Source organism: Anastrepha obliqua, unplaced genomic scaffold, assembly GCF_027943255.1.
Source record: "Anastrepha obliqua isolate idAnaObli1 unplaced genomic scaffold, idAnaObli1_1.0 ptg000012l, whole genome shotgun sequence".
In the NCBI taxonomy this organism is placed as follows: Eukaryota; Metazoa; Arthropoda; class Insecta; order Diptera; family Tephritidae; genus Anastrepha; species Anastrepha obliqua.
Genome location: NW_026562179.1, coordinates 4,884,363 through 4,897,525, shown reverse-complemented (window position 1 = coordinate 4,897,525; position 13,163 = coordinate 4,884,363). Strand labels below are relative to the sequence as shown.

The following is a 13,163-nucleotide window of genomic DNA, read 5'->3' as shown; positions in this document are numbered from 1 at the left end:
ACAGGTCCCAGTCTGATTTCAAAGGAGAAACAGTTTCAAGATATAATTGTTTGAATTCATCGGGGCCAGTGATATTTTTTTGATGATGCATTAAATTATTTATGGCTAAATAGTTTGGTACGATCCATTCTGGATGAGACGGTTTTTCGACGAGAATTGGTGATATGAGTATGTTCAGTTCTTTGGCTTGATTTAAAATTTCTGAGATCGTTGATTTTCTGCCATTTTTTCTTGTATTGTGTTGACATGAAGAAACGCATTCAAACAAAAGCTTGTTTCTGCAATATAGAACTCGAGGGATACACATCAGCGTGTTATTTGATACCCTTTCCACAAGGATAGGTAGACCAGCTTCCGCTAATATGGCATAAATGGGAGAAGTAGGAAAGGCTCTAATGCTCCTTCTAGCTGCTGCGTGATAAGGCGCTTCTAGGCGTTTCAGATGGGTGTATGCGCAATGTCCGTAAATAGCTAATCCGAAGTCTATCTTAGATAACATCAAAGCTCTAGTTATATTTACCAACGTTTGTGTATAAACTAGACAGTGTTTTGAAGGCAAGTACTTAATTATATTTAGTCTTGATAATAAGCTTATTCTAATATGTTCACAATGATGCTTATAAGTTAATTTTTTATCAAATATAATTCCGAGTATTTTTAGGGTGTTAGTGTGAGGAAGAGTGACGTTAGAAAAGGATATTGAGGGGAAAGTACACTTATGTTTACGACAAATGTGAAAAGTGGAGCTTTTGTTAATAGACATACTTGCTCCTGATGATTTCGACCAAAGCTCGAGTTTAGAGAGGATGTCAGTGAATGAGTTTTTGACCGTTGTTTGACCGTTGTCAGAAGTTTTGGAGAAAATCAGCACGTCGTCTGCATAAGCAAAGTGTTCGATATTTGAGTTTAAGGATATGATAGAGCTGACTTCTTTGAACGCTATTATGAACAAGATTACAGAAAGAGGAGACCCTTGGGGTATTCCGTTGAAAAGTGGGAGAATGTTAGAATCATTGTTGTTTACACGCACGAAGAATTTGCGATTACATAAGTATGATCTTATAACATTGTATATTTTTTCTCCGACTTTCTAGCGACTAAGCTCTTCCAAGACAACGTGCGAGCCAATTCTATCATACGCCTTTTCAAAGTCTATACTAAGTACTGAAACATGGTTTCTGTTTGCTAAGGCTGTTGAGGCAAAGTTTTCAAAGATAAGCAGTGGATCTATAACCCCTAAGTTTTTTTGGAATGCAAACTGATTTGGACTTAGAAGGTTATTTTGCTGGGCAAACCATGCAAAGCGTCGAGCAATGATCTTCTCCAAAACTTTCGAGATGCAAGGCAACAGGGATATAGGCCTGAAATTGGAAATGAGGGAGTTTGGTTTGTTTGGTTTGGGAATCGGGATTATTGCAGCAATTTTCCATGATTGTGGAAATGTTCCTTGTTCTAATATCGAATTGTACAAATTAACAATGCGCGATTTTAAGGCGAATGGCAAATTTTTTAAGATATTGTACGTTATTCTATCAGAACCTGGTGTTTTGCCTGACAACGAAGAAAGAGTTAAGTTAAATTCTTCTAATGTTATGCGAGAATCTAAACAGAGAGCTTCGTAAGAGGGTGAGGAATTGTGATAACATTTAGGAACTATATTTGACTTTTTACAGCTAAAATCTGGATGAAAGTTTGAACTATGTGAATAGTTTGACCAAGTTATTGCAAATTTGTCGGCGATTTCCTTGGGAGAATATATTGGACCTTCTGGTGAGTGTATAAAAGGGATGTGGTTACGCTGACAGGAAGAAGTAAGATATTTTATATCTGACCAGATCTTTTTTGGGCTAGAGGAGGGTGTTATGCTGGCGGTAAGAGTTTCTAGAGCTTGCCTTTTCGACGCTTTTAATTCGCGTCTGAAGCATGCGTTGGCTTTTTTGTATTTTACAAGATTCTCGTTAGACCTAGTTCGCTTGTACTCCGCCCAAGAAGATTGTTTAGTTCTCCTCAGAATGGAGAGCAAGTTTGACCAATATGGAAGTTTTGCAGAGAACTTTTTGGTGCAAGTCTGTGGGATAGAAATATTCGCCGCTGAACGTATGAGGGACTTGATAGTAAAAGCTTCTTTGTTTACATTATGTGATTCAGGTTTTTTACTTGATAGGTGTATTATGTTAGTACAGAAAGTTTCCCAATGAGCTCTTTCTGTTATAAATTTAGGTTTAGGTTTAACTCTGTAAAATTGTGGCATGGAGAGAGATGTAATAATAGGGTAGTGATCACTATTGTGAAGATCACTCAACGTTTTGGATTCTAGTTTTGGGGCTATAGAGGAAGAGGAAATAGAAATATCTGGGTGCGAAAAGCTCCTATGTGTCGAAAAATGTGTAGGGAAACCATCGTTAAGAATAACTAAATTTTTTGCAAGGGTGACATCCTCGATTATTTTGCCTCTGTTATTTGTTGTAGGTGACCCCCAAAGAGGACTCCACCCATTAAAATCACCCAGAAGGATGATAGGATCCAAAAAGGGGTTTATTAAATTTAGGATTTCTGTACTACTAAATGGTTGCTCAGGTGGAATGTAACATGTAATAATTGTAATTTTAAAACCTATATCTACTTCTACAGCAACAGACCGAATATTAGAAGCTATTGGGATAAATTTATGGCTGAGGGATTTTTTTACAAACATAGCCACACCTTGTTTGCATGTTTTGTTGTTGGGGTTATTGCTAAAGTAACTAAGGTATTTGTTTGGAGCGTGAGCTGTTTTACTATGTGGAATGTGTGTTTCTTGTAGGCAAACTATTTCAGGCGAGTACTCATGTAAAATTAAATCAAGGTCAACATAGTTGTTGAGAAGACCATTAATATTCCATTGTACTATCTTCATGATTTAATTCTCCTTAAGAGTGTTTGTTTCTGAGGTAGTAGCTTGAGAGTCAGGATTAAGAGCGAAATTTGAAGAGTCAGGATTAAGAGAGAGATTTGAAGAGTTTGTTGGAAGAGAAGAAAGAGAAGAGGTGAATTCGTGTGGAATAGAAATCATTTGGGCGAGAAAGTTATCGATTAGCATTCTTTGTTGTGTTTGATTATCATCTGAGTTCATTTCAAGTGAGTTGTTGCCTGAAGCGATAGTGCTTGGGCTATTTGTTGATATTATGTTGTTTGTTGTGGGAGTATTAGAATTATTTGTTGGATTTTCGTTATTGTTATTGTTAATTTGATTTGGTTTTGAGAAATTAGTTTGGTTTGAAATAATGTTTTGTTGTTGGTTGGTTGCGGATTGTTTTATTATATTGGAGAAAGGAGTCGAGTTATCATTTAATTGGGGTGGAATTTGTTGTTTGTGTAGAGCTATGGCTTCGCGCATAGTGCATTTTTTATCAGTTTTAATTGAGATGATTTGTTTCATTTGGATGAATTTTGGGCAATCTCTGCTTGAGGATGAGTGAGCACCCGAGCAGTTAGCACAAAAGGTGCGGGAACATGACAAATCGCCGTGAGAGGGAAGTGAGTGTGTGGCCAAGTAGTTGACAACTCTTACACCGCATGGGATTAGGATAGAACTGTTTTACTTTTGTTGTATACCATGACACTTCAATTTTTTCAGGCAAGTGGTAGAGATCAAAGGTTAATAGAATGACTCCAGAAGGTGCGGATTTGCCGTCAACGAATTTTAGAAACTTGTATACAGAAGTAACTCCTTGATCCTTTAGATTGTCAACTATTTCATTTTCAGAGACGTTATTTAAACACGGTGCAAATATAGTGCCTTTAGTAGAGTTAAGGTTGTTATGAAGTTCAAACTTAACTGGGCAGATGCCAAGAAGGACTTTAGTTTGCAGAAATTTGTTAGCTATATTCATATTTTTAACAAACAGAAGTAAATTTCCGTCTCTTAGCTCTGAAATGTTTAAAATGTCGGTACTTACATTTTTAAGTGCCTTGTGAACAGCAAAGCAAGAGTATTTGCTAAGGGGTTTGGATGTATCAAGTGCACTTGCAATTAAGTATTTGGGGTTTTCTTTTATCACTGCCGGCAGTGCTGGGAACAACTCCTTAGTAATTGTTTGTGCTTTCTTTCTTTTGCGTTTGGGGCTTGCCGAAAGCAAGGCAAACCGGTTATCCCCGAGAGGGGGAGGCATTATTTCTTACCGAAGTCCGCAAGGTGAGAAGCAATATAATGTCGTAAACAAATAAACAAACCGGTGCACGAAAAGAGATGAATAATTAGAGAATAGAAGAAATAAAAACACTGCGATGAACTCAGATTGTAATCACTAGACTGCGAGAAGAGGAAACACAACCGAACGCCAAGAGTGCTAGTCGATGACTGTGATGAACAGTGATGGTAAATGATTTTTTGAAAAACCCCTACACAGCCCAAAAAAATTCCCTACTTTTCCCTACGCTTACAAAAAATTTTCCCTACAAAATTCCCTACATTTTTTTCTCTTGTGTTTACTCTATAATCAGACACTCGCAACGTCAAAATTGAATTATTTGCATAAGTTTTGGACTTGGTGCTGATTTGCCTCTTTATAATAAAAACAAATTCTAATTCAAATATATATAAATACACATATTTATTATATTATAAACACATATACATATAAAAAAAATTCAGCAAAAAGACTAAAAATTAGACTTTTTCATTACATTTAGTTCTGTTTAAAATAAGACAAACCTAAAAAGAAAACATAACAGAGTTTTTAAACTAAGATCACAAAAATTACTTTCAGTTCATTTTCTAAAGCTAAGTTACTAATAAAAACAATACAAAGGTTTGTATTTTGTACTCATTTGCGTTTGGCTAAGGAACATAGTGTCAATATTAAGAATTTCTGAGTTACTGCACGTGATCATAGAGTTCTGCAGATACCATTTTCTTGAAATGAGATTCATTGCATTGAAATTTGCAGCAATCTTGACTTTCGTCTTGGAAAAAAGAACGAATAATGCAAACCGAAGTTAAAACTTGATGACTGAGCTTATTCCTCTTTTTGGTGCGAACATCTGTTACGATAGAAAAAATTCTCTCGGAGTCTGCAATACCATGAGGTAAAGATAAAACGAACTTCGCTACTTTAGCCAAAATAGGAAAAACAAAATTGTCATTGAAATTTTTGAGTTTACAGACTTCGCTCCAAAACTTTTCAACTCCCATCTTTAAAAGGTTAGATTTTTCGTCTTCAGAGAAATTGAACTCAAACGTTCTCCACTCTTGTAGGAGAGAATTGGCATCCACACATACTATTTTACAAATGTTCTCAAATGTGAGATCATTTTTGTTTCCCTTTACTGCCATTGCAACTTCTGGATTTAAAGACTCAATTTCTTTGAATAGCTCAGTTTTGAGCGGTAATCTCCTTTGTATCTCTTCCAAAGCAGTAATATAAAACTGTAGACAATCTGTTCTAATTTTGTTTGCAGCCGTTTTTGGAACAGTTTTTAGGAGCTCGTTGCATTCAAATCCGAGAAAAACTTCCTCAAGCGGTAGAGAAATATGTGGCGATCTAACAGCACAAGTAATGTTAAGCTCAGACTTTTTAATAAAATTTTGACCTAAGCCTAAAAATATTTTGATTGATTCTCGTTGGAGTACCTGTATTAAAGGTGCTTTCGACTGAAAAAGTGCGTTTAGAGTATTGAAGTAATTGAGTACATACTTGAGAAAAAATAAATAAATCTTATTGCATTGGTTGTTGAGCTCAAATAAAATCGCCTCTGTTGATTTTAATTTGTCCTGCGTGACAGCTTGGTTGAAAAATGCCAATAACACATCCCAGTTTTGTAATACACTTTCGACGCATTTGTGATGAGAAGCCACCTGGTTGTACAAGTCCGAAGGATTTTCTTTTTCTTCTCGTTTAGCATTTCCTGCAGAGCTTCTAATTGCGCGCATCTTTTGGAACTTCCCGAAACGTACGAACCGATTTGCCGCAAAAGATCCTCAAGTCCTCTGGGTAGCGCTAACAAGCCTTACTTGCAATAATTGCTGCAGAATGACAGATGCACTTTACAACTATAGCATTTGGTATGTCCCCAATTAATCTTGATGCAAAGGAATTATGCTGTCCGATCATTACACTGGCACCATCGCTGCACATACCTTAAATGTAATAAAATATTTCATTAGAAATTTTTGCATATGCTGAAAAAATGTATTTTAATTGCCTATTATGTTGTTGAATGGAATTCCAAGAGCTAAAATGGATTCTTTAAAAATTCCGTACAGAGCTTCTGCAGTGCAATCAGTTCTTATTGGATTTAGATCCAGCAGCTTAACCACAACCCGCTCGCTTTCCTCGTCGAAAAATCTCACCAGGAGACACATATGCTTATTCAATCCGATGTCTGTGCTCTCATCGATCATTATGGAAAATTTGTTTACTTTTAATTTTTGAACTAAATTGTCTTTTTCTTCTTTTGCCAATACATTTTTTACTATGCTGGTACACTTCTTTCTTCCGAGCTCACAATTTTTTATTATTTCCGAATCCGGCACGATTTCTTTTAATAGGGGGATTAAATGGTCCACCACTTGCAACGCGACATTATACTCAGCGAAGAACATGCTAAGTCTTATTTCGAAATTTTTTGCACCATTTGGTTTACACGGATTTTTCTTAAAAAAACTGTTTATTTTAGGCGTCTTTTTTGTTGCCTTTATATTATTTTTGTGCATTTTTGTTTCAGCGTGCTTCTGCAAATCAGACTTACCGCAGTTCAAAACTTTGTCGCACGCAGCGCATTTGCATTTAAATACATCGTTAGCCACAGCTTCCAGCCAGCCACTGAAATTGTCGTCGTCAAGCCATTTGTTATTGAATTTTTGTTTTCTATATTTGCATTGTTTTTCTTGGTGTTCCTCCGAAGAGTCAGTCGAAGAGAAGGAGCTAATTTCTGTAAAATATATGAATTTTAAATATAAAAATAGCTAAAACTAAAATAATTGCAAACTTACCTTAAAAGTGAAAAGCAGCAGAAAACGTAGGACAACTAACAATTATCGCGCGAAGAAAAAATTCCGTTAGCGTTAACGAAGAAAAAAATGGCAATGCTGCCGTATTAACGCTTTTAAAAGTATGCTGCCATAAGGAAAAAGTCTGGCATGAAATCTTTCTGCGAATTTCTATTTTAAGTGAACTTTTTTAATTTTTTCCGCAATTTTAAAATTTTTTCTGTCCTTCTTGAAAATTCCCTACATTTACAGAATTTAAAAAAATCTGTCCTTCTTTTCCCTACACCCACATTTTTCGACAAAAATCCCTACATGTAGGGAATTTTCCCTACATTTACCATCACTGGTGATGAATACAATTATTTTGTAGGAAGTTAAGAAGGCAAGTACGTATTTATGTATGTATGCTTAGACATAAAGTGGAAATATACATATACATACACACCAGCATAAGTATTAGAGCAGAATATGTTTTGCATTTGTTAAGCAGAAATTCGCTCACTAGTGCGTATTTATATTTGACTTCTTGTGATGTGCTGTGGCATGTGTAAATACATACAGTTAGTAACAGAAGTAAGTATACACCGGGCACGTTTTCAATTTTCCCCCAATCGAGTCCTTCAAACAACCTAAGTTATAACAAAATTGTGTTTTATTTACATGAATGAAATACAAAAATCATACAATATTTAATCCAAATAATGACAAAATTTTAAAAAGGAACAAAATTATAGCCTTTTATATTAAACTTTATAAAAAATCATGTCTCAAACGTAAGTATACAGTTCATCATATTATTAATTTGTGAAATCAAAAACATAATTAAAATTAAATCCTGGTATTTGGTAGGATAACCATTAGACTTTACAATCGCTTTAAGTCGTGATGGCATTGACTTCACCAAGTTTTCAGTTACAGCTGGTGGTATTTTTTTCCATTCCTCTTGAAGGACGTTTTTCAGTTGCTCCTTATTTATAATCGGATGTTTACGTATTTGCCGCTTTAAATGCTCCCATAAATGTTCGATTGGGTTGGTGTCCGGGGACTGTGGCGGTGTTTTCAGCTGTTTTCGCACATTGTATAACAGCCACTCTCGTTCAATGTTGGATGTGTGCTTGGGGAGAAACTTCGTCGCCAAGTACTGTCGATCATTCCGGTGGACGAGCGTCTCGCAATAATTCGCATCAGAGCCCACGCCTCGAAGGAAGAGAAGGATGATGTGACCATCTGTGAGCGCCTATGAGCGCTGCCTCCGCCACGCCATAAAAATCGTGCTTGGCGACTTCAACGCCAGGGTGGGCAAGGATTGAATTTTTGGTACAACAGTCGGAAATTTCAGACTGCACAACGAAACATCCGGAAACGGACAGAGGCTGATTGAGTTCGCCGGGGCCCGAAACATGGTAGTCTGCAGCACCAGATTCCAGCGTAAGAAGATACACCAAGCTACCTGGCTGTTTCCTGATCGAAAAACGCGAAACCAAATCGATCATGTTGTAATAGATGGAAGACAGGCTTCTAGTGTATTAGATTTACGTACGATCTGAAAACTTCGACTCGGATCATTACCTTATTGCAGCCAAATTGCGCACCTGTGTGAGTGTAGCAAAACACGTACATCTACCGACGCAAAGAATTTTCAACGTCGAAAAGCTGCAATCACAACAGTCAGCCAAAAGATTCGCCACTCGAGTCTGACTCCTGCTCTCAGGGAGTAGTGCCCAACAAACCAGCATGCACGAGCAATAGAGCAACATTTGCCGTTCTCTACGTACCACCGCCGAACAAGAAATCGGATTCCGGAGAGCCCGAAAAAACAGTTAGTACGACGAGTAATGTCATGCGGCCGCAGAAAGAAAAGATGTTGCCTATAGAGCCACGCTGCGATCGGGCGCAACGCGAGCCATGTGGGATCGCTACAGAGAACTAAGAAAGGAAGCCAGACATATTATCCGACAAAAGAAACGAGAGGCCGAATTACGTGGGTGCGAGGAGCTTGAGATGCTGGCCAATAGGAACAACGCCCGAAAATTCTACCAGAAAGATCGGCGGTTTACAGAAGGTTTCAAAACCAGGGCATTTTCCTGAAAGAACAAAGACGGCGATGTGGTGACTGACATCCAGAGCATACTTAAATTATGGGCATACGAACCTGTTAAATAGTGATAGCTGCGCATGTCATAGAGAATGTGAAGATCACGGTACCCCAATCGTCAACGACGGAATTGCCGTTGCGCTACCCGACCATGACGAGGTGAGAATAGCGATGACGCGGCTAAGAACAACAGAGCCGCGGGCGCCGACGGACTGCCGGCTGAGCTATTCAAACATGGTGGCGAGGAGCTGGTAAGGTGCATGCATCAGCTCCCATGCAAATTATGGTCGGATGAAAGCATCCCTGCCGATTGGAATTTAAGTGTGCTCTGCCCAATCCATAAGAAGGGTGATTCTGCAATTTGTGCCAATTACCGCGGGATTTGCTCTCTAAATATCGCCTAGAAGGTTCTAGCCAGCGTATTGTGAGAAAGGCTGAAGCCCACCGTAAACCAACTGATTGGACCTTATCAGTGTGGCTTTAGACCTGGAAAGTCTACCAAATATTTAAAATACGCCAAATCTTGTAAAAGACTCATGAAAGGAGAATCGACACACACCATCTTTTGGTAGACTTTAAAGCTGCATTCGACAGTAGGAAAAGGAGTTATTTGTATGCCGCGATGTCTGAATTTGGTGTCCCCACAAAACTAATGCGGCTTTGAAAGATGACGTTGGTCAACACCAGCGGCACCGTCATAATTGGGAAAGACCTCTCCGAGCCGTTTGTTTCCAAGCAAGGTTTCAGACAGGGTGACTCGCTGTTGGGTGACTTCTTAAACCTGATGTTGGAGAGCCATCGTCCGAGCCGCAGAACTTAATCGCTAAGGCGCAATATTTTATAAGAACGTACAATTTTTAGCGTATGCCGATGATATTGACATCATCGGCCTTAACACATTTGCATCGGGAAACGAGAATTCTCGTTTACAAAAGAAAAACGTTGTCGTCGGGAAACGAGAGTTCTCGTTTTGTAAGAAGTGTGTTAGTCCAGGAATGTTATTATTATTAAAACATAAAACTAGAGTTTGCGGTACTATAAGAGAAAACAGAGGATTACCGATAGATATGAAAATTGACATAAAAAAAGTGAAAAAAGATGATATAGTATTTCGCCGAAAAGGTGACTGTCTATTGTTGATATTTAAAGATAAAAGAGACATTAAAATTATAAGTACAATTCATATTGCTGAAATAGTACCGACCGGAAACCATAATAGAAAAACCAAAGAGAATATTATGAAACCACTATGCATCATAGAATACAACAAATTCATGAACTGTGTTGATCGTGCAGATCAATACCTTTCCTATTATTCTATCATAAGAAAAACAACCAAATGGACCAAAAAGGCAGCATTATATATATAAATAATATTGCACTATTTAACAGCTTTGTAATATACAAAGCGATAAATATAAATAAAAAAATTCTGTATTAAAAATATTTATTAGCAGTTGCGAGGGCCTGGTTAACTAAAAAAGTTGATGAAATGCAGCCCACAACATCACGAGCTACTGGTTCAACTTCAACACCACCTAGTAGATTGTCTGGTGATATGAAAATACACCCCCTGGAGACAATAAAGTCAACAAAGAATAAAAAATATCCCACAAGAATATGTCTAGTATGTAAAACACATGGGGTAATGAGCGAAACACAACACACGTTACACAAAGGAAGCTGTTTCACCGACCACCATTCTAAAAAAAGTACTAATTCTTTATGTACCTACAACTTCTGGTAACTTCTTTAAAATATAATAGTTACAAAAATATTATAATTATCGCAGTTTTTATACATATATGTTTGCTTTCTATGAAAATTTAAGGGGGGAAACCAGTTTAGACTGATAAAAAATCGGGTTTTTTTATTGCATAAATTGTTGGTATAACTACTCAAGAAAATGTGGTAAAAAATTTTAAAGCGAAATTCGCATTATTCCCGATTCTATGTTCACTTAAATGACCGCCCGTCGGTGCGGCACCGTAGCGCTTACGGTGCGATGCTTATTTCAAACGCGTTTTTCTCAAAACGCCTTTTTTTCAACTGGTGGGCACTCTAGCTCAAAAAGTTATTGACCAATCGTTATGCATTTTTTTTTTGAGTATTTTTTATTCAATTCGTATTCATACGAAGCTAATTCCGGGATTATACCATCATTAAAAATATTTTTTTAAGCAAAATAGATGAGAAAATATGGTATGAAAATAAGTTATTGTGTTCAAGCGCTACAAAAATATGCAATTTTCAATATTATTTTATCACAATTAGGTTCATATTCTTAGGAAACATGTTGTTAAAAAAATAACAATTTTTGTTGATTACAGAGAAAAATTGGAATTTCAGAAATGCCCACCAGCAAGATACTCGGATGGTGATCGCCCATGGGCAGCAAGCTCTACCGTCACTATTCCCGGGGGCAATGGCTTGAAAAAATTTCAAAGTCTACCTAAAAATATGAGTGAAATACCGTCCAAGTTTAAGCAATTTCTGATAATTCCTTCCTTGTTCAAAAAGTTTACGAAAAATACCAAAATTTCGGCCTCCTAAACCGGTTTCCCTCCTTAAGGAAAAATAGCCCGATGCGAATGTATTAACAACCGCGCTGTTAGTTCTGCCTTCACCAAACTGGATAAGGAGGCAAAGCGAATGGGTTTGGTGGTGAACGAGGACAAAACGAAGTACCAGGAACCAGCATTAACACCGACAACAATGTCAGCCTGGAAATCCAACGTAGAATCTCTCTTGCCAACAAGTGCTACTTTGGACTAAGTAGGCAATTGAGCATTAAAGTCTTCTCTCGACGAACAAAACTAACACTCTACAAGGCTCTCATCATGCCCGTCCTAACGTATGACGTAAACGCGTGGACGATGACAACATCCGATGAAGCGACGCTTGGAGTGTTTGAGAGAGAGATTCTGCGGAAGTTTTTGGACCTTTGCATGTTGGCAACAGCGAATATCGCAGACAATGAAACGATGACCTGTATGAGCTTTACGACGACATAGACATAGCGCAGCGAATAAAAATCCAGCGGCTGCGCTGGATGGGTCATGTCGTCCGAATGCATACAGACGCCGGAGCGTTTGAAAGTGTTATATGCGGTACCAGCTGATGGTAGCAGAGGACGAGGAAGGCCTCTTTTGCCTTGGAGAGAACAGGTGGAGAAGGACTTGGCTACACTTGGTGTGTCCAATTAGCGCGGATTAGCTCGAGAAAGAAACGACTGACGCGCTTTGTTAAGCTCGGCGAAAATCGCGTAAGCGGCTATCGCGCCAATTAAGAAGAGGGTATATATGTAGTTATATCATTATATCCAACAACTTCATAGGTAGTCATAGTCAGTACCAAGTCCGCTAAGTAAAGAAATGAACAAAACAAATCTAGTTTTTAAACCTTTAACCTTAAATAAAATTTGCAAATTCAACATTTTTTATAATATCATTTTTCTAAGCTGTTCAGAAAGAAATTATTTATTTCTTTTGTATTTTAAGAGTACCATTTTATATCCTGTTTTCTTTTTCATATACATAGTATATACTAAATTATAGGATTAACGATATATTATAACATAATAAAGAATTTCACCGCTTGAATTTAAATATAGAAAACCAAATCTATTTAATTCTTAGTCTTTAATTTATATAAATTTGCCGGGAATTTTTATAGCATCCTTTTATTCACTAGCTCTTCGGCAGTTTTCCAATTGGTAGTTGTGAAATCCTTATAGCAGGAGCTGCATATAGGTGGAAATATTAGCTAAATGGAAGCAGAGGTAAGTATTCCCTTGCTTGCTTGCATGTAAATGCATCACCACAACGCAGACACACAAATGTAGATGATGATGGTTCACATGTATAATTTGTGTCTGCAAGATATTAATAACATTCAAAATGTACTTTTATACCTATGTCTTCGCATTCCATTTTTATTTAATAATAAAATTGAACACTTTGTAATGATGAGTGCTGTAACTTCTTGCTCAGGAGTAAAAAATAATCCTAGTTGTTAAATATTTTTGCTATTAATAACACAAATGTACTTCGAACAATTTAACGCGACACTCAAACGCTTTGTTTGCGTTTATTTACT

General features: G+C 37.3%; 1 protein-coding gene across 1 annotated transcript; it reads right to left on the bottom strand.

Annotated features, from left to right (window-relative positions):
* Positions 1–4,677: 4,677 nt before the first annotated feature.
* LOC129251325 (uncharacterized) lies at positions 4,678–12,997 on the bottom strand. The gene is made up of 3 exons (XM_054890691.1): positions 12,979–12,997; positions 6,730–6,912; positions 4,678–6,118 (listed from the first exon to the last, which is right to left on the bottom strand). Exons 1-3 carry the CDS (start codon positions 12,995–12,997, stop codon positions 5,979–5,981), a joined length of 342 nt encoding a protein of 113 aa, XP_054746666.1. The 3' UTR covers positions 4,678–5,978.
* Between the last annotated feature and the right edge of the window lie 166 nt (positions 12,998–13,163).